The sequence below is a fragment of the Fringilla coelebs genome (assembly GCF_963513975.1).
Source record: "Fringilla coelebs genome assembly, chromosome: Z".
NCBI lineage: Eukaryota > Metazoa > Chordata > Aves > Passeriformes > Fringillidae > Fringilla > Fringilla coelebs.
Genome location: NC_140031.1, coordinates 28,432,159 through 28,454,434, shown reverse-complemented (window position 1 = coordinate 28,454,434; position 22,276 = coordinate 28,432,159). Strand labels below are relative to the sequence as shown.

General features: G+C 37.9%; 1 protein-coding gene across 1 annotated transcript in view; it reads left to right on the top strand.

The window, feature by feature from the left end:
* The first annotated feature begins 6,855 nt into the window (after nt 1–6,855).
* The window catches only part of BRD10 (bromodomain containing 10), a 48,891-nt gene continuing 33,470 nt past the window's right edge, over nt 6,856–22,276 (top strand). The window contains exons 1-3 of the mRNA XM_084224610.1: nt 6,856–7,492; nt 9,774–9,974; nt 16,688–18,117. Coding sequence (XP_084080736.1) covers nt 6,942–7,492; nt 9,774–9,974; nt 16,688–18,117 — 2,182 coding nt within the window. The 5' untranslated portion in view covers nt 6,856–6,941. The remainder of the gene's footprint in view (nt 7,493–9,773; nt 9,975–16,687; nt 18,118–22,276) is intronic.

Here is a 22,276-nt window from a genome sequence, read left to right as displayed (position 1 = left end):
AAAGGTTCACAGAATTATTTACCCAGCAGTTATCAAAATTGGACACATTTAAATAATTTGTTCCTTTCTCAATAGTTTTAAAATTTTTTACTTGCTTGTATCTTATATTGTGAAGTCTTTACCTTTTGCAAGTCCAGTTAAACTTTGACACTTCTTCCCTTGCTTTTGTAAAAAAACCCTGGCAGATGTTGCAGTGTGTTTTTATTTTGCAAGTTATTGTTTGATTTGTACTTTGGTAGTTTTTTTCTCCCCCTGGTTTTACAGACCTGCCCTTGTTATTCAATTGAGCCAGGTGTCAGTTTATCTACTGTTACTTAACTACTTCTCTGCCAAGTTTCAAACCCCTTCCTCCCACATCCAGTTGTTAACCCCTCCTGTCCCAAGCAGTTTTCCTCCCTTGTATCCCTTGCCCTTGTGTTCCACCCACACTTCTTACATTTTATCCTCCTTGAGACCTGCCCCCCTTTATAAGCTGTTGTTTGCCCCCAGCTTGTTGCCTGGGTCCCTGAGACTCGGGGAGTGTAACATCAAATAAAGTAACCCAGTGCCACCCCAGGCCCATGCTGTGGTCCTTTTGTTCCACGCTGCACCTCCACTGGTAGCTGGGATTCTGTGGAGCCTCCGAAAAGGGGGACTGTCAGCCCCCCACTGTCACCATCTAACTGGGACCTGAGACATGTAAGAGTTGTCTTGAGGTGCGCTGTATGTGCAAGGTGTGTCTACCTGTAAGGTGACTATGCATTGCCACAGATTCTTTCACACCATCCACCAGGAACAGTGACATACACACATACTGTAGAATTGTTGATGTCATAAACATATTTGGAGTTCTCTTTTCCCGTGTCAGAAGCAGTCATTCATATCTGTGGGACTACAATTTTAGCCCTTGCCCTGATTTATCTTCTCTGATACCGTATAAGACAGTCTTTACAGTTAATGATTATAAAAGAACTGAATGGGCAGTGAATGGAATAAATGTTTAAGTCATCCAAATGTTGGCTCTCTGTGCATTTGATTCTCTGCACCTAATCATTCTCAAAACCTCTCTTAGATATGAAAATTATACCCTTGTATTTTATCTCTGCTCTCCAGAATTGGGAAGAGGAAATAATTGACATTCCTATAATACCACAAAAATTTTAAAAAAGCCTCAGGTCTGAAATTAGACCCAATAAAGTATAATTGCAAAACCTTTCACATAAATAAATGTTAGGTCTGTATGAAGCAATTTTTTTGCCTTTCCTGTGTTGCACAATTACAGAGAGCAGAGTGAAAATCAACAGGGTTGGAGATTACTAAGTTCCTGCTAATAGTTTTCTAAGGAACTGAGGCTTATGTAATTGTGTTGTCTGTGCATCCTCTCCAGCCACTTTTTAATCTGCTGGATAATTTTGAATAAGTTTGGTAAGAGTGTGGAAGGAGGAAGCCTAGTTGAAAAAAAATACACATTTTCTAAAATTCTGTGAACATGAGCAGCTGAGCAGCAGAGAGACTGACAAACATTGCTAAATTAAATACTGCAGCCTGATCTCATCAGTTATTCTTCCAGCTTGGCTAAGGACCTAATTATCAAGCTGTATGTACTGGATGTCCAGATGTCAGGTGTAAATGGCAACCAACAAGGGATCTGACCTATGGAGTTTATTACAGAACCAAGAGATTAGATGTTTTACCCTACTTGATGATCCGGCACAATCACTCCCTCACATTTCCAGCTCTCAACCTGTGTTCCTCTGAAGGAAGGTCTCTGCTAGTGGTCTGGCATGGTTGGGCAGGAATTCATGTTGATTCCTGCTGTGCAACTTCCCGCAACAGCCAGCTGTGTTAGGTATTAGCGGTCAAATTCCCTGGGCATCCTACAGCATGCATCTGCATACAGTTCTCATGCAGTGGACTCCAAAGGCCATCTAGAATCAAGAAAAAAACATTTGAATGTGATCAATTGCTTTATCCTTTCTCTAATTCTAAAAACACATCATGACAGAAATTTAGATCATAACATTCTATGTTAATTTAAAAAAATACTTATTCATGGTCTTTGTTGGAGAATGGATTTTTATGCATTGTAACACATCATAAAATTTTGATTCTGCTTGAAGTTGCTGAGAATTACTTAATTTAAGGAGAACTGTACTTTTTCAGTATTACATGCTGCAGAAGTTTGAATGCAAAACAGCTTTGAGGACTCAAAAAAGGAGGAATGTCTCCAAAGTGTAGAATTCAAAGACAGTTTCATTGATTTCTGTTTGTATTCTAACTGGGAATGAGGATATCACTGGTGCTAGAAAGTAGCACTGTATCCCTAAGAGGGAGAAAGATGCAATTAAAGGTGGTGGAACATGAGAGAGGATGAAAAAGATCAGCAGAATAACTCAGCTGAAACATTTCAGAGATTGATTATTTTCTTCACACTCCAGAGCCCCTGTTTCTTTCCCAAGAATTTTGTGCATCCTGTAAAAGGAAACTTCAGGTGGCAGACCTGCAAATGGAAAGCACATTGTTAGTGTTTTTTAGAGTCTGGAGTTCATTTTATTTACCATTACTATATGGAAGCAGAAAGCACATGTAGCTACTTGAGCATGCAGTTTGAATGACTCTGGTGGCAATGTTAGTCCACTCACCTCACAGAAGAGTTCAAGGACCCTTAATGTGGGCTATATTCTGCGTCACCATGGAGGTCATCAGGAGCAGAAACCTGCACTTTGGACCCCTGGCTTTAACGTATAAAATAGAAGGAGCAGAATGAAGGAAAATGGGAGCCACTCCGTCACTGTTTATGACACTGCTATGAGAAGAAGTAAATTATAAAACAAGACTTTTTTTCTGACTTGTGAAGTGTAACCTGAAGGTGGAAGGTAGTTTTTAATCACCCTTTACTACTCCTGAAGCAGAGAATGTGATTTCAAGGTACAGGAATTCGGGCTTTCACAGAAAAAGTCCGTTTTACTTATCTTCCTAAACATTCTGTCCTGCTGCTAGAGAAACCATCCTTCTTTTTTCATTCTACATTCTACATTTCATTCATTCATTCATTCATTCATTCTACATTCTCCATTCTATTTTCTAACAGGCAGCTCTGACCTGTTAGAAAAAGCTCTACAGTGCCCTAATATGAATATTATCATTCTTCCAGTCTAAACAATTCTTTGAGGGTGGTACTATCTTTTACAAAAATGCTATAGTTCTCTTGTCTATAAGATAGGAAACTACTAGAGGGCCTTTGGATTTAAGAACTTTAGACTAAAATATTCTTTTTGTATATATTTTACACATTTTTTGAGAGTTATATATAAATCTCTAAAAATGCACATATAAAACCTTGGTAAGTGTAAAAAAATGGCCACAAATAACTCAGGGATTTGAAAGAACTGAGGTTTACTTAGCTATTCCTCATATTAGTCTATACAGTATTTGTAACATCTTTGTAGTTTAATAACACTGATTTCAGATTGAAAGCAAATGTAAAGACAAAGTATCTGGTTAGGGCATATGATAAAAACTTATACCCAAATCAAAGTTTAGGAAGAGACTAATTATTTACATCATCATTGGGTGTCTGTAGAAGTTATGGGTGCTTTCACGGTCAGGCTGAGGTACTCTCCTTACTTTACATCCCTGAATGTGACCTCCATGACAGGCTGATGCTCTGTCACTCAAAATTCACATCAAACATGAAGGATACTGGTCACATCGGACAGTTGTCTCTTTTCCTTTGCTAGATCATCCTATCCTTTGAGAACTATAAAATGGAAGATTACTCTTTCCCAAGCATATCTCACATTTCTTTCTCATGGTGCATGTTTATCCACTTGACATTTGCACTGTTCTGTACACACATAAGACACTGGGTAATATTATAATGACAAAATTTCCTGCTGTCTTTGTGATAACATCAAGGGAGAGGGGCTCACTTGGTGTAATATTCTTTGAAACAATCATGCATATCCAAACTTGCATGATTAAAATGTATGCAAATCTCTATCACGGCATTTTGCAAAAATTGTATATCCAATTCAGATGTATGGAGAGAAATTGTAAGGTTATCAGCTCTATTTATTCTGAAAACTTTAGGGTTGGTTTTTTTTGGGGGGGGGGGGTTGGGGTTTTTTGTTTTGGGGTTTTTTTTTGTTTGTTTGTTTTTGGTGGTTTGTTGTTTTGGTTTTTTTTTTGATGTGTGTTTTTTTTTTTTTTTTTTTAATGATATGTGAGTCATAGCTCCTATTAACACTGAGTATGTAAAATGAAACCCCGTTGTCACAGGTTTTCCAAAATGTTTGCTTCTGCTTCAGCAGTTCTACTCTGGTTACATTGAGATGGGAGTAATACCTCTGATTTAAGGCAGGAATTGTACATGGCGTTTATTCAACAGTGCACTCGTGCGGCAAGGCTCAGGAAGTACACAGATAAGGTATCACTGAACTCCTTGAATACAATGTATTTCTCTTATTACATAAGAAAATACAAAAAGTTCTTATAGATTGATACAATGATGTTTCCCAGTACAATACTTTTTTAAAAATTATTTTTAGCCTACTTTAATTGCATACATAGAAATAATATCCTCTTTCAAATACTTTGGTGATACAAGTCAGAGCTCTCAAAAAAGGATATTATCTTGTTTTGTCATAAGTGGGCTGTTCTTCACTGAAACTTAATTTCAGAGTGTTGACTTAATATCTTAATTTCTTTCATCACCATAAATTTCAATTTTTGACAGGAGATCTGAATACAGCTGAGATGTTATCACACCAAAATCTATGAACATATTTTGCAGCTATTCAGCCTATGTATTTTATGCAGAATTATGACTACAAGTTCTCATATTCTCAAAGTAAGGCCACATATATAGCAAGAAACAAAAACGTCCATTAAGCTACTGGGTATTGTTGCAGAGAGTATAAATAAGACAGAAAGTGAGTGTTGCAGGCCAGACAGGCACAAAACTTCTAAAAGAGCTGCCAGCCTTATCTAGTTTTATTTAATTTACAGTAGAAATTCCCACTGTTACTTGAATGGTTGCTTTCCTTAGTTATGTTTTTCCTAGTTTATTTAACCTCCCGCATGTTGCTGGAATCCCTCCACCACTCCTGTCCCCCTGATGATGATTCTCCACCTTCAGCTTGGAGTAGGACTTAGACAAGATGAACACTATTCCTGAGATCAGTTATTAAAGAAAATACAACACAGCATTCCCTCTGTTGTGCAACAGGACATACTGGTCCTTATGGCCCCAGTACAAGAAAGGCATTCAGACTCTGCAAAGTATCATTTCAAATGCAATTTCTTAGAGTTAACATTATAAGGAAAGAGAGAACGTTCATCCTACAGCACTTCTGATCCCAAAAACCATAAGTAGTGCAGCCTCAAATGGATCTGTAATGAGGGTGCATCATGAAGGCTCTGTCTGTGGAAGGGCTATCCCATGGTGGTTATTCAAGCTTTAAGAGGATTTCCTTTAAAAATCCCAACTTTATTAATAATTTCTATTGTCAGAGAGAATGTTTGCATAAGGACTTCTGGCTGCAGTTTTAGATAGAGGCAAGGTCATAGAGATGGCAGTACAGTGTGGGAGCTGCCCACAGAGTGGTGCTTGAATTTATCCTGTGGCTGTGGGATACTCAAAGCAGAACACAGACCTGAACGCTATCCTGTATGTGGCTACACTTGGGTTAACTATTGTATGGATCACTACAGTCTTGCCTTCCAAGCAGGTCCACCTTCCTGCAGTGTGGAGGCATTTAGTCCCATTAAGGGAACTCCATTACGAGCAAGGTCTCTGGAGTGATCTCTGAAGAACAAGAATGCCCTTACAGAAGTACAGGGGTTTTTTTCCTGCTCCCTTACATTCATTCTCTTCCCCTCTCTCTCCCCCAGCAGGGTGCCCTCAGCTTTTCATATAGTTAGGAATGTGAAGATGATAAAACCAAAGCCACACACAGAAGTGTATCTCCAAGTGCTTTGCAGTGCAGTGGAGACCATTTCAACTGTGGAGTTCCCTGGTGTCTCTTAGGCTCTCTTACAGGGGTGAGCAGGACTAGAGGAAACGTGAGGGCAAATGTGAGAGGACTACAAGTGCACCCCAGGCCAGGACAGCGACTTTAGTAGCAGCCTCCCCTCACAACGCACCAACTTCTAATGCAAGTCGGGCAGAAGCGAGTGTAGAACTGAATGCTTTTGTGAGCTGCTGTCTCGCTTCGGCGGCTGAACACTTGTGGTGGGACACCCCGGACGTGAGACGACAGACCCGTTAGGTGGCATTTTCGTCTCAGCCGCAGCAGCACGGCAGCTGAACCGGCGAGGCCGATGTGCGCTTCCGCGGCCGTCGGCACCGCGGGGAGTCGGCAGGATCAGCCCCGCCCCGTCCCTGAGGGCTCCGCTGCTCCGCCCCGCCCCCGCTGAGAGGCCCCGCCCTGCCCCGCGCTCGCCAGCGACCGCCCCTGTGTCGCCCCCGCCGGCTCCGAGCTAGGCGCGATCTGATGACGTCACATCCCTCCTGGAGCCCGACAGCACTGCGGGCGCACCGCCGCTGGCCGGGCGCGCGCATGCGCGCTGGGGTGAGACTCTCCGCGTCCTTTCCCGGTCGGGGGGGACCCGCGCCCCCTCCCTCCCCTCTGCTCGCGTTGCCGCGCGTGCCGCCCGTTACCCGACGGACCCCGCGCGGGGCCGGCACGCGCCGCCTGCCTGTCGGGAGCGCGCGCGCGGCGCGGAGGGAGGTCCCGGCCGGCCCGGCGGGAACGGCGCAGGCGGGGGGCGGGATGCGCCGGTGCAGCCGGCGGCGGGGGGGAGAGAAGGGGGCGGGCCCTGAGGGCGAGGGCGCTGTCCCCGGGCGGGCGGGGCCGCGCGCCAGCCCAGTCAGTGCCTCCCCCCCGGCGGCCGCGTCCCGCCCCCCGGGCCGGCGGGGCACTGAGCGGTGTCTGTGTGCGCAGGTGAGCCCGGTGCGGATGCGGCGGCCGGGCGAAGCGCAGCGCCGCGGTCCCCGGCAGGTGCCGGTGAACGAGCCTGGGGCGGGAGACATGGAATCCGACGGAGACCTCCCGGCGGATCGGCCCTCGGCCCTTCGGAGTGGGATGGAGGAGCCTGAGAAGGAGGCAGATGATGAGGGAGGGAAGACTGCCTGGGAGCAGAGCCTGAATCCCGAGCTGCAGCAGGGGTACCGCATCCTACGCGAGTTCCTGCAGGAGAAGTACCGGCCTCTGACGGCGCCGTTCCTGGAGCCTCTCGCGGATCAGGCATTTTTCGGGGAAGAAGGCTCTGGCTCCCTCTTGGGCCGTAAGAGCAGCCAGTCCTTGCAGCAGTTGCCCGCTGGAATATGGCTATTGAAAATGGAAGAGAAATTTTCCAGTGGGCAATACACAGGGATAGCAGATTTCGTGTGTGACTTCCGGCTCATGCTGGAGACTTGCTATCGGCTGCACGGTGTGGATCACTGGCTCTCCAAACAGGCCCAGAAGCTGGAGATGATGCTGGAACAGAAGTTGGCGCTGCTATCCCGGTAGGTGTAGAAAACTATAGGGGCCGTGCCGCGTGTTCTTTACCTAAAGTAGAACAGAAGGGTGTGTTTATTTAAATTCCGTTAAAAGAAAGCAAGCGTCGAAGAAAACCGCACAACAGAAAGAACCCTGGAACTTTCCGTACTTTCATGAAGATTAACGTTTCCTACTGGGAACCATTCAAATCTTAATTCAAAATGCTTTGGAATTGCAAACCTCAAAATGCCAAATAGAGCACAGCATTTCCTGACTAAGATTTTCCTTCTCAAAGAAGCCTTTTGTGAACATAGAGGGATACTTGTTTACACAATATGTCAAATGCTTCTTTCTTTATTTTATTCCATTGCAAAACTGCCTAGACTCTGTATGAATATTTGGCTATTTGAAATTATTATTTTTACAATCTGTGAAATTTTTACTGCCCTTAAAATACATAGGAATAAAATACTAACCCGAAGTTACCTGCTTTGAAATGGTAATCATAATCATAAAATGAGACAGAATGCTTGCCATAGTATAGTCTTAAATGGCAAAATGGAAATTGCGGTAAGTTGAAATGTAAGTCCCGGGCCGGGACTGCTTTCTTATCAGCCAAAGCAGCTGAAGCATAGAAAGCTCTCGAGCTATGTAGTAGAAAGCCCAATTTAAATCACACTGAAGTACATGCTTTCTTATCAACTGGTCATAGTTTAGTCATTATCAGAAAACCATGGTGGCTTCTTACAGTGAAAAGCCCACCGGTCTTCTGATTGACATAGTATTCTGCATGTGGAAACCAAGAGGTGTTTTTGGTGAAGGATGAAGGTGAAGAAGGAACATTGTTGGGAAATATGTAAAGCTGTGTGTATCCATCAGCGTTATGTTTGCTAGTGACGTACATCGTGAACTGCCAGCTGGTAAGAACGTTGTTCGTGTAGGAAGGACACTTCAGGAAAGTGGTGCAGAAGTCACCTGAAAGCAGAGTGAATGTATTCGGTGCTGCTGTAGCAACAGTATATTTGAAACTGTTTCTGTGTAAGGGCAGTTTTGGGACAGTCTGTAGTAGAAAGGAAGGAGCTGAATGTAGTGGGGCGTGAACGTTCCTAGTCTGCTGAAGTAAAACCTGATTAAAAAAAATTAAAAAGTCTTAGCTTAATAGAGTTACTGCTGGCAGATAAATAAATACAACTTGGAAGATTTTGTGTTCTCAAATAGCAATCTAGGTATTTACTAAAAAATAAATTCAATTGCTTTTGTTTAATGAACAGTCTTTTTCAGATAAATATTAGGAAATACTGAACTGTCTAAATATATTCCTGCCTCAGTATGTAGTGAGTTTGTCTTGTATTAACTCTTCAGAGATTTGTGAAGATTTTTTCATTATATCTGTGTGCACTAGCTTAATAAAAGTTTCTAGGACCTGTAAGTACAAAGGATTATGGAACCTAGAAGTCTCAAAGTTCTTTTACAATTTTTAATTAGACAAATTTGTTTGAAGTGTTTAACATAATTTTATTTGTAAAATGAAATTGAAGAACTACTTCTTGCAACAATAGTTCTCCTATTATTACAGAGTAGTGTTTAGGTCCGTGATCCCCTTCAAGTGATTCAAGGGGACCAATCAATATTGGCTGTATAATTTCTGAATACTACAAGCCACAGAAAATTACCTTAGAACGGAGGTTCCTTTTGAGTGGAGGTTGGATTTTTCTCCTCTGTCCCTCAAATGTTTTCGCAGGTTGTGAAAAACTCAGTGGAGTCTTTTGAAACAATGTAAGAAGAAATGTAATTTTGCAGACAAATTTGTAGTGTTTTGTCTTTCAGTTTTTGTAGTTTAAAATAGGATGTAGTTTAAATAGAAAACCGGTGTTTAACATATGCTTCCCTAGCCAAAACCAATAATAAATCCCCAGCCCGTCCCACTAATATACCCCACCACCCAGCCCCCTATTTTTAGGTATGTGCTAAAAAGGATACTTCTTATCTTAGGTCTTCTGGAAGTTTTTTCTTTCCAAATACATAAGTATTTGGACTAAGATAGAGAATTCCATCTCCAAATAAAATTTGGTAACTTTTGGTAAATATACAGTTTTTAACTGGTGTGAAGACATAGGTCATATTAGCGTGTTGGCTTTAAGTTTAAAATTTTATAAAGGAATTTTCAAAATGGAAAAAAAGGCAGGTGAAAAAATAACTGCCTTTTTCTGAGTAAGCATGCTTGATCCATGGTCGGTAGGCTAGGCATTCAGGTGCCGCTGGTTCAGAAGTTCATAGTTGTGAATTGGCTTGCTTTTTTTCTTCTAGGCATTTAAGAGAGAAAACATCATTAGCTGTAACATCTAGAGGATGCTATGGGCAGGAGGATGAAAAAACAGCAGCATGCATTTCTACAAGACGTCGTTCCATGCCTCGCAATTTAGTAGGTTTGTCAACAGGCATGTTTGAGTCTGTGATGGTTCAGGTTCTAAGACAAGAGGAGCAACTGAGAGCAAAAGAGGAAAAGAGGTAATAAGAAAAATTACTTAGTTTTAGTTTTAAATAGTTGTCTTCCTAGTTTTCTAAAGAGGCTAGCTCCTTATGGCTTTTTTAGGTAAATAAATGTGGCACACTTGTGGTCTCAAGATCATGGCTTCAATACAGTGCACCCACAAAGCAAAAAATCAGTACCACTTCCTTGAAAAATTGCTGAGGTCATTTAAGTTTTGAATTAAATTATAGCTGCTCTTATTTTAGTGTAGCAAAACGTCTAATATTAACTAAAAGCATCCACAGTAATTTCCTGCTAATGCATTATGCTTTATGATACGTATCCTTGGACAGTTTTTCATGCAAGAATTAGATAAAAACCTACCAGAATGCTTAACTACAGTCTAATTCCATGATCTTGTCACTACTTCTCTCTCTGATAGCCAGAAGCAAATCATCTCTGCCGGTGCCTCTGCTGTTACCTCACTGATGTGGCATTTCAGCTTGTCAGTTAGGTAATAGTTTTAGATTGTTCGTGTAAATAACTCTGAGCTTTTGTGGTCTTCTTAAATTTAAGAGCTATGTAATTCCAGGCAGTGTTTAATGTTAATATGTTTTACTTTGAAGAAAATGAAGCTATGAAGGTTGTTTAGTTTAACAGTAATTTGAGTGACTGTGTCTAAACATGGCTCACAATGGTAAGACAGTATTTGCATCAGGAAGCAAAGTGTTTCTAGCTTTTTTCAAAGTTTACAACTTTGTAGACTTTTTCCCATATGTGACCAGCTCACTTTTAATTTTGCAGGTCGGCCTCATTTTCAGCAGATTTGAAGCTATATGGCTGACTTAACTGTTAGACAGTACTTTTCTCTGTAGAACTTTCTTCTTTCTTCTAATCCACTAATCTTCTTATCACACTTTGCCAAAAAAAAATCAAAGATCACTAGGGTTATTGTTTCTTTGGTAAAATTCTCTTGATTTTAGCTCAACTCTGTGTTCTAGAACCCGATAACAATGTTTTAGAAAAGGATATTTTGATTGGATTTTAATTAATTGCTAAAGTCTGTAGAACAATTTACCAAACAAAATAAAAATTACACTTTCATACACCTGTTTTAAGTACATTGCTGCAAAACTGTAGTAATTAACTGTTAAGTCCATGTATCTGGATATACTCAAAAGTCCCAGATCCTGGACAAAAAGTGGTTGATTCTACAGAATGTTCCACAATAACAGAAAAAGATCACAACTGGCTTGCCTCTTTACACCCTAAAATTTTGAACTGTACTACTTATTAAGCAAAAAAAAAATCTGTCAGTAAATAGCTGGTTTAATATTTCTTTGGCTCTGTTGACCTCTCCAAGTAATTTTGCTTCAGATTTTTTCTCTCAGTTTTATTTCTTAATTGCACCATGTTTTTAAAGTAATTTGGACTTCTGTGTACCAATTGTTTCTCAGCTCACCAAAAATGTTCTGGAAGTACCTTTTCTGAGCACTTTCATGAAAAGGGCTTGGCAACTGGAAGGCCTGTAGAGTTAGTTGCACCTTTCCAGTGAAGATCACATTTTACAGAATATACAAATTTTCAAAGTGGTGCACATATAAATGCACATACTTTCAACCCTATTTTTATTTGAAAATGTATTGCAAGTTTCTAAACTTTTGGCTTATTGCTAAAGTATATATTATGTTATTAAGAAGAGAAAATGGTTATTCTGCTACTTTTGTTTTCTTTAGAAATGTAATACACTGAGGTTGGCATAGAAGAGGTATTTTCTAAACAGTATGGAAGACTGCAGCCTTGGTTGTTTTAGTTGGAGAGCACAGTGCTGGTGAATGAGTTGTATTTGGATAGATAGCATCTGCTCTTCACCCAATTTTAAAATGAGTTATCACGAACATAAGAAAAGGGCTCAGTTACTGGCCACCTAGTGGGTGACTCAAAGTGCTTGTAGCTGTGATTAATGCTTGTAGCCATAATTAATCCTACTTTAGAATGTCTAAGAGTTGCATACTTTCAGTCCCAGAAAAGTAAGACTGCAAATGCAAGGGCCTTTCTATAAAACTTAGCCTCGTATCTAAAGAAATTGCCTGTTGAAGTCCAAGTTTACATATAATTCTTTGCTTTAGATATTTAGATACTTTCATAAGACACAGGCATTTTATGATGAGAATTAGATAAAACTAAAATTAAATTTAAAGTACTCAAACATATAAATAAACATCTTCATGTATATTGTATAGAAATAAAAATAAAATGCAAATTAAATGTGTAGATTAAATCCATAAAATACTTTGTGATTATTTCTTTCCCGCAAAATCCTTGAAATGGATTTTGCAAGCATTTTTCAACTGCATATTTTGGAAGAATATTCTAAAGTGGGATTTTTATCTTCTCTTCTGTAGTTAACTTCAGGGAAATCCTACTCCAGGTCTTGTAGTTACTTTTGTAATATAGGTGTCCTTTGTTGAGAATTCTCTTTCTCTTGTAATTTATCCCTTTCTTGCGCTATCAGATTAACTTTTCTTTATGCAGTGTTTTATGACTTTCCCCAAGTGACACATTCATAATGGTAGACACAACATGTAAAAACTGGTAAGATATCATTGCAAAGCTGATTTCACTATTTTCCAGCTAACAGTTTTTGTACAGCAGCAAAAACGCTTTGCCCCACCACCAAAATACATATATGACTAGATCTAATTTACTTTTATTGTCAGTCTTGTTGTAAGCATTCCTTTTGTTCAAATGTTGTAATTATCAGAATATTGACTATCTTCTTCAAATTATGAGTTACATTTCTATGAGTTTCTACTCGGCTGCTTGGTTTCATGCTAGGTAAGTAACAAATCAACTAATTTACACATTAGTTGACAATAGTTTTGCAATTATTTTATGATTGGAAGTTATGTCTAATTAGTTAGATACTGAAATATAAAGGTAGATTCCTACTGAAATTTTTAAAACCACCAGTGAATGGCAGATAATTGTCTGGTTGATTTCAGTGGGAATTAAGGGTTTGTATGGACTTGGTTTGTTTAAAATTATGTAGTCAGTTCTGTGTCTTTCATCTCTGAAAACGTGATCCTGGGATAGGTTTCAGACATCTTCATTAAAACATTTAAATAATTGAATTCTGATTGCAAGTTAGTAATTTAATTAAGGAAATTGTGGAATAAAGTATGCTTATATAGTCAATTTTGCTTTTTATGAGGGTGTTAGTATGGAATTAACCAGATCCAATGGAAAAATATGAAATATATAATAATATGATTTAAAATATTTGAGATACTGAAATAAGGTTATATGGGCATCTCCAAATACAAAATCTTGGCTTATTTTAGAATAATGTATAATATTGCTAATCTGTATGTAACTTTCTATTTTATTTTTAAAAGTTAAGTTTTAACAAACAAGTTATTGTTGATTAAAACAGTTCTCTGCGTCTTGTCATTAAGAGGCCCAGTGTCTGACCTTTTACCTGGGAATAAACACCTAAGTAGGTCAGACGTGGTAATTGGGAAAACAAAATAAAATCTAGTCTTTGTCTCCTCTCCCCACCAAGACATCTCCTGTTGCAAGCAAGAAAGAATTTGCTGGTGATATGTGTCAGCTGCCTTAAATAAGGGAGGAAATTAGAAGAAGAGTAGGAACTTAAGCTGGGACTTTGTTTTAGGTGTTATCTCTACTTGGGAATCACGTTTACTGAATTTTAAGGTCAGATGCCACTCAAGAGCTGCAAAACAACTGCAGATGTGTTCTAGAAATATGCCATTCTTAGTCTAGAAAAATCAGCTTCACCTTAGAATCGTTCTGCAACTACTGTAAGCCCAGTACATGCATGCAAACGTATTTCTGGTAAATGTAAATAAAAGTATGAAACAACAGGTTTTTTTACAGTTGCTGTCAGCTTTAAAGCCGAATATGTATGTCCAGAGAATTTCTCAATATAAAGATATCTGTGCCACTAAAGTATCAGATGTCTCTCTCTTACCTCTCTCCAGTTTTTCTCTTCCTTTACCCCTGCTCCCTTGCCCTGTGTCCTATACCCTCTTTATTTCTCTTTATCTTCTTAAAACCACCCCAGGAAAAAGCTGTGCCCTCCAAAAGCAGGAAGATGTCAATAATGAAGATGTGAAATTGTGCTATTATTTACATTTTTTTCTTGAATGTCTGCTGAGAATGGAAAGCCAACAGATTTTGTGGTAAAACAACAGCTTAAAAACAAGGCAAACTTTTTACAAGTGAATCAACTTACAGTTTTCTTTTTAAACAACCTTTTAAATAATTCTTAAAAATTATATAGTAATTGTAATTTTATCTAGGCAGAGGTAGCTATTTATCTATGAATCTAGGGTATTGTATTTATTATGAATTATCATAATAATATTTTATTATTTTGATAATTCTACCTTGATTTAACTTATTATGTGGTAAAAAGTTTAAACTGCTTGTGAAGACAATATTTTTGGATCACCTACAGCTTTTTTTTATTAAACAATACTGAAATGCTGTTGTTTCTGCATGTGTTCCATCTCACCATGTACTCACTATTTAGTCTTGTTGCTGTACTATATTAATAGAGTTCACACCTTTTGGAGGCAAGAGGTTGTTAGGAAGCATGTTTTACATTTAGGAGGAATGAGGGAGTAGGATCCAAGAGTGCTATGAAATTTATATTTGAGACCACTTTTGCATGATTTAATTTCTTCCTCTGTGTCACTGGGACATTAGTTATTTTTATTTATTTTATTTATTATATCAATGCAATATTAGCACATTTAAATAGAACATATATCAGAATAAAAATAATGCCCACTTTACATGTGCAAGTAGTATTGTTTAATTTAGTGGTTTATTCACCAAGAATGGTTAACAGAAGTTTGTGCTGAAAAGTGGGATTTTGTCTTTATATTCCATCCTGTATATTCTTAAGTTAATGCTGCACTGGGAGACTGAATTTAAGTATTTACTCAATATTTGCTTATTTGTAAATATTTGCTTTTACCTTTTATGTTTGCTTATTTAAGTATTTACTTAATATTTGCTTATTTGTAAATATTTGCTTTTACCTTTTATGTTTTACATGAGTCTGTATTTCAGTACTTACTAGATATATGATATCTAAGATAACAAGAATGCATGTATGTGGTATTAAACATTTCTGTTCCAATTATAGTAACAAGTCACTGAATATTTAATTTTATTATAGAATGTAAAGTACTCAGTTGAGTCCTATGGTGCTGATACTAAAATATGAACAAAACTACATTTGTTGCCTTTTTTACATTGTTAAGATAGCTAGTTAATAGTTATTGGTTGAAATATATGCCCGTCAAGCTAGAAGACACTATCAGCTTCATGTTGTCAAAAGAAACATTTTAATTTATCATTACTCTTTTGCTGAATTTTGAAGGCATTGATGTTTTGAATAGATACATGGCATTTACTTGCTGCCTGTTCATGAAGAAATAAAATTGGAGGTTTGCAATTTGGAAATAAGGATTTGTAAATTCCAGTGGCGGGTCATTTAGCATTTGTGTTAGAGGCAGGTGATAGTTTTCAACAGTGATAGAAGCTTCAGAGAAAAAGATAAAAGAATCTTAGGATGAGCTCTAAAAACATTTTCTGCAAGTACATCTGTATCCCAGTCCTGTCTTTTAGAATCTGGTTGTGCCTTCAGGCAAAAATGTTAGCTTACTAGTGCAGTAGCTTTAAAGAAAATTTACTTCTGTTGGTAACTTTTGATATTTGTATGATTCATGCAGATGTCCAGTTTTCTGCTTTGGAAATGTATTGAAATATCTTGTATCTTAGATGGTAAGCTACATGTAATTGATTATCTGAAATGGAAGCATTTCTTTTTCCAACACATGTTGACCTTAAATTTCATTATGAATTTACAAATAAAAGTGAGTAGAAGTTCCCAGTCTATCTTATGAGGTTTACATACTGCTGTCATGTTTCCCAGTGTTTTGTGTGGACTCCTAGGTTACTCAGAAGTTTTTACAGGCTTCTGGTTACTGATAACCTCTTTCTCCAAATGCATGTTATTTCTGCTCTATCCTATTTTTTAAATAGGGGGACCAGAACTGAAAACATTTTTTCAGGTGAGGGAAAACCAATTAATATCATAACATTTTATTTTTGGTATTATTTCCCATCACATTCTTTGTGTGTCCTGATACTTGGTTGTTGTTTTTTTTTGACTACCATTGCAAACTGACTGGTAACACAGCTTTGGGTGAGAGGGAAAATGGCTCTTGTGTGTGTAAATGAAGCATTTAGCAATTAGGCATGTATACTTCTGTGCTGAGGAAGGGAGGTAAAAGGGAGGTGACATGAGCCACAGGCAACCATTTCAAAACAAGATTTACCTAGAATTTGTTTCAGAGATTTTTTATTTGGATAGTTTGTTGGAAATACTTAATTCTGATTAAAAGGGATTGAGGAAGGAAATATATATATTTTTTAGTGCCTGAAAGCCTAAACAACTCCAACTTTTGATATATGCCAGGCTTTTTTCTTACCTTTTTCCATTGTTAAAACTAGTGGTGATAGAAAAAATGACAACAATTTCCCATTTTGGTTGATGCATTCTGCGCTGCAAAGTGAGACAAACTGAAGTAAAACTGTGCTCTTTTTAACTTTGAGATAATTATGTTTGACATACTGTAGTTCTGGTTTTTTTCCTATCTCATTTCTTTTTGTTCACCTACTATCTGATTGTTCATGAAATTTCTTTTAATAGGCAGAGAGATCAAGAAAGAAAAGAAGCAGAAGAAGCTAGTCAGAAAGAAATAGAAGAATGGGAAAAATCACTTTTAGCTCAAGCAGCACCTACAAGGATGGAGACAATGTGGGAGATTCCAGCTATTGGTCATTTTCTTTGCTTGGCCCAACAGATTTTAAATTTACCTGAAATAGTATTCTATGAATTGGAACGTTGTCTTCTGATGCCTCAGTGTAATGTTTTTTTATCTAAAATAATGACTTCTTTGTTAAGTCCTCCTCATCGCAGACCTACATTACATCGCAGGCCTACATTTTCCTACAGGACTTGGGAAGCGGCACTCAGAAAGAAAGTGCAGCACTGGTATACTGTTGTGGGGCAGACTGACAATCCTAATGGTGCTGCAGAAAAACTTGGATTGTGTCCCCAGTTTTTCAAAGTTCTGGGAGAAGTTAATCCCTTGGAGGAAAAACCATTTCATGAGCTACCATTCTATCAAAAAGTATGGCTGCTAAAAGGTCTCTGTGACTTCGTATATGAAACACAAAAGGATGTTCAGGATGCGGTGCTAGGTCAGCCTATCCATGAATGCAGAGAAGTAATTCTTGGTTATGACTGCTTGGAAAATGCGTATGTTCACTTTCCACAGTTCTGTGGTGCAGATGTTCGAATCTACAAACAAAAACCTTTTCAGGCTCCTGAATTCCCATCTCTTCCCATCAAAGTTAAAAAAGTGCCACGTATTAAATTGGAAAGAGTAAAACATGAATATGTAAACAAAAGCAATGGTGAGGTCAGTTCTGCTGGGAGGGAGCTGCGGTGTCATTCCAAGACAGAAGGAGAGAAAGGTATGGACATTGTTATCTGTCCAGAAAAAAGAACACGTTTAGGTAGCTTTAGAGTCACTACAGAGGAAATGAAGGTTGACTGTGAAATAAAAGCCTCAAGAGTTTGTGACATCAAAAAAACTGGTTGTTATAAAGAGAACTTCAGGAATTTGATTACTTCAGGAGAGATGGTGGATATGGGTGGTCACCCTAGTTCAGAAGAAATAACAGATGTGGAGAATGGGCAAGGTTGCACTGAAATGGCCAGAGTAGGACCTGAGCTGAGTCCATTCAAGGGGAACACACTGAAAGCTTGCCAAATGCGTGTCAACGGCACTTATAATGAAAACCAAAGCAGAAATTACCATGAATCTGCTGAAGAAACGGTGCTAGAGACCTTACTGCAAAATAATAAGAAACTAAATAAGATGCTAGCAAAAAAGAAGAAAAAGAAAAAAAAGAAGTTGAAGGATATTCTAAATGAAAATCTACAGAGAAAACTTGATGACTTGCAAAGAAAGCGTGAGATTCATCTTAATCCGTTCAAATCTTATAAGTCTGAGATCCAGAACAAGTTGTTTTTAATTAAAAAGAAAGCAAAACATAAGAAGCACAAGTCTGGTAAGTTGGCATTTTTACTTACAGTAAAAATTAGGAGGATACAGATTTTTTTTATAGTTGTTTTCTTAGTTGATAAGTCTACGTTTTATTTTGTGGAAAAGGAGAGTCTTATTGCATTAGATGATTTGGATGTTAACTTTAGAGTCAAAGCAACCTACCCGATAACACAAGCATATAAAACATTGTTTGATCAAACCGTGATTCATTTGCAGAATGTGTCTTTAGAGAACAAAATTAATTGCAAGAGTTAATTTTTTGCAAAAATATTCAGGACAATAAATGTAACTGACTGGTTAGCATTAGAGTGTCACTTGAAGGCATTTTATTTTATGTTTCTCCATTTTCTGGTTTATATTACCTTACCCAAATTATGAAGAATCACAGAGTAATTACATGAGATGGCGAATCTAAAGTCATTCATAGTAAAATGGTGCAGGCTTAGGTCACCAAGCAGTACTGCTTTGACTGTGGGCCTGGGTCCAACAGTCAGGATGCATCAGCATCAGAATTTATGCTGATGACATTTTTATTACAGAATTGGGCAGCATCTGGTTAAGTGTTTCAGGTAACTGATATACAACCCAGATTTCAGTTAACTCACTGGAAAATTTCAAAGGTATTTGCAAACTATAAAGGTACAAAAACCTTAATTTCAAATTGTTCAGGTAGCTGTAGTATTTTTAATATCATGTGAAGCAATGTAAAGGCTTGATCCTTTTGAGTCCTGAGCTAAGCCATCTGTGCTAGATTTTAGCAGATTCTTTCCAATATTATATTTTTTGAAATGACAGGGTGCTTTTCAGAACAGTGTAGACTGACAGATAAATATTGTATTTCATCTGAAAAGCAGAAAGCCAACCCAAGAATCTGAGTGACAAAAAAATGTCTTCTAAAGATTAAGAAACTAGACGAGGTCTGATGACAGTGCATGTAGCTAGAAGTCAAAATTTAAAGCTAAGAAATTTAAAGCTCACTAATGTTCAGATCCCAAATATTTGCGCATAACAGCCAAAGAATTGTCTTACTATTTAAATCACAAACTCCTCCTTCCAAAATATGTCACTGCCCACATCTAAAAAGAAGTTTCAAGAGTTGCAGTTGAAGTTCACATATGTAGTATTCAGGGAAACTAATGTATTTTACATTTGCCTTTGTGACTTAGCTCTTCAATTGTGTCACTGTTTTCTGTCTTCTTAAAACCAAGCAAACTGAATAACAATCCAAATGGCAAACAAGGACTCTAGTTTGGAGAAGTGTTGTCCTTTATCTCCTGATATGTTGATGCATTTCCCGTCTTATTTTGACTACTTCTTCATTTTACCTTGCTGGAGAAAATTTTCAATTACTTTACGGCATTGCAAGAAAGCGCCTTTCTTCCTATGGTTGTTAAATCTTCATTGGCCCTGTAGCTGCTAGGCTGAAAGGGATAGGATTGGATTCAATTTGTGCCAATGACTTGTTGTTTTGTAATGTTTCCTAATGTTTAATGCTAATTAAACATTTCTTATATATCGTATTTCTTAAAGGCTGTCTGAAATAAAATCTTCTGTTTAAAGATTCCCTTACAATGTAGAGCAGAAAAAGTGATTTAGTAAAGCTTGTTCTGAGTCCCCAAAGACACCTGATTTAAATCTGATCCTAGTTATAATAACTCTTTACAATGTTCTTTAAAAGTAAGTAGGAAGAGAACATCAGGAATGTAAAAGTGAGCACTTTTCATTACTTTTCAACATTTTTTTTTTCCTGCTTTTGGTTCTCTTAGGCAGCTAAATGCAACTGAGTCACAGTTTGTGTTTCTATTGAGATGATTTGCATATTCCTGACTTGCTGTGGCAGTGGTACCCATAGTGAATATGGACTGGTCATGCAGTTTTGAAAACTTCATGCATCTGAAAACTTCACAGAAATATTGTGAGCAGAACTTACTGGATAATACAGCTATGTTATGAGCTTTACCATAGTGACAGTTTCCTTACAATTTATGAAAAGTTGTGACCACGTTACTGAATCTATGTTTTTGAAACAAGGTGATGGTTATTACTGTGGCAGTGTTCTGTGTCAGAATTATTGACAGAAAGATACTGAATGTAATGGAAAGACAGAGTCAGAGCAGTTCTGTAAACAAGTACATGCTATGCATTAATTTTTGAATATTATTTTCTTACCGGAGTTAGGTAAGTTTCAGTGCAAGGCACAGTGCAAGAGCATGAGAATCCTACAGTTGCATGTTTGAAACAGGGTTTGGATGAAATTCAGAACTGTAGGGTTGGAAAAATAGAAGGGACCAGAGGCTGCTTGAAATAACTGTCATGTGCCTAATGTAGAAGTTGTAGTAAATGTAAATTGAATCTCTTTTTATTCCAGTTCATCTAGAAAACCAATACAGCACACGATTTTAGAAGAACCTTGGATGTAAATTCTGTACCATATACTCATGCTCTGGAAAATTCATGGCTGTCAAACTGCTTGAAGTCCATTTTACTATATATCTTTTATTTCTTTAGAGTACCATTACATTTTGTGTATGAAGTCAAGCATTGCTTGAATGTGAGAAAATGAATTCAACAGCCTGGCAGCAATGTTGTAGTGCGTGGTTACTCTCCTTGGGAGTTAATTATTCAGAAATCTTCTGGAGTGTTTTCAGTGTTGTGAAAACTTTGTCGTGTTGTCTAACCTGTAGATAAAGGAACAGCCTGGTGATCATGTTGAAAGCATGAAGTGAGGTATTCCAGCAAGTAACAGTGTACTCTATGCATTAAGCTTCGGTGCCATGTCTTCAGAAACACGTACCACTCAGGTTTTATAGGGTTTCGGACATTGTTCTCTAAATCAGCAATATTAATGCGCTTGTTCAGACTGACTTAGCTCATTTGACTATATAAAAGTATATGCTGTATCAGTATGGAAGCTTCAAAACTCTATAATAAAGCTTAATTTTCCAGATTGTATCATGTTATATTTTGTAAAAGAGCTGATGGGAGCAAGATAGAAGAGTAGAAGATTAAAAGGAAACAGGATACATACAGTAGTTGCCAAATCTTTAAAAGACATAGACTGTGTCTTACAAATTTGTTAATGGAAAGATAACAGGGCCTGTTAATTTGAGAACAATGCAGTTGCTGCTAGAATTTAGTGAAAAAACCAGAAATTCTTGCAGTTGGACAGGGCTAACTTAACTGTATTCTACCGTGACAAATACTACTGAGTTAGTGTTTGATGTTAAAAACATCTGTTCCCTCATCTGGGATAAAAGGAGTCTGCTCCATATGCAAGAAAAAAGTTGCAGTCTTATCAAAGAAAATATTAAAATAAGTTTTTATTCAAAATTCCACTGTGTTGTCACATTATAATTTGAAGCATGGATTGACATTGTTTTTGTGCTTCAAGGAGAAGACACAAGAACTCATATACCAGAGTTCATAATAAAAAATTTTACTAGATCTGTAAAAATGTTTCTGTTTTCAAATCACATTGATCCCAATATAGAAGAAGTTATAAATAGATTATATTGTTCTTGCTGAAGTAATGTACAAGTGTCAAGAACATTTGTGTGGCTTCATGTTTTATTAGGCTCGTTTTTATGCCAAAAATAGTTCTAGAAGAGATCTGAATTATCTCTTTGTTTTCCCTTCTTCACCCTTAATGGCAAGACCAACTTGAGGTGGCCTATGTTTTAGTTGCATCTAATCTCCCTAGTGTGCTTTTTGGATGCTCCTAATTAGTGTTCAGGTCCTAGTTATGTTACTTTGTTCATTGCTATTCACTGATAGTGTCTGTAGAATTTGTTTTGGCCTTAAAGGAAAACCTGTGGCAGTCAGATTTCTCCTGGACCTACTGAACTTGAGTTTAATCTCTAAGAATTTTCACACAGCTGGCTAAGGGGTTCTTGGTTAATAAAATGTTGACTTCCTATGAACTCCTCTTGGGCGTGAGATGCCTCACAGTCTCTTCCACTCTAAACAGAAACCAAACTGAGATATGGAGCCTTTTGGAAAAGGCTGTGCAGAGGCATAATTACTGATTATGGCACAGTAAATTGTTAGTGAATGTAAAATTACACTGGAAAATCTTTAAATGTGGACAGGAAGTAGGCTGTGTTGAATTGAGTAGGTGAACTAAGCAGATTACGTATATGAGATTCTTAATTTATAAATATTAA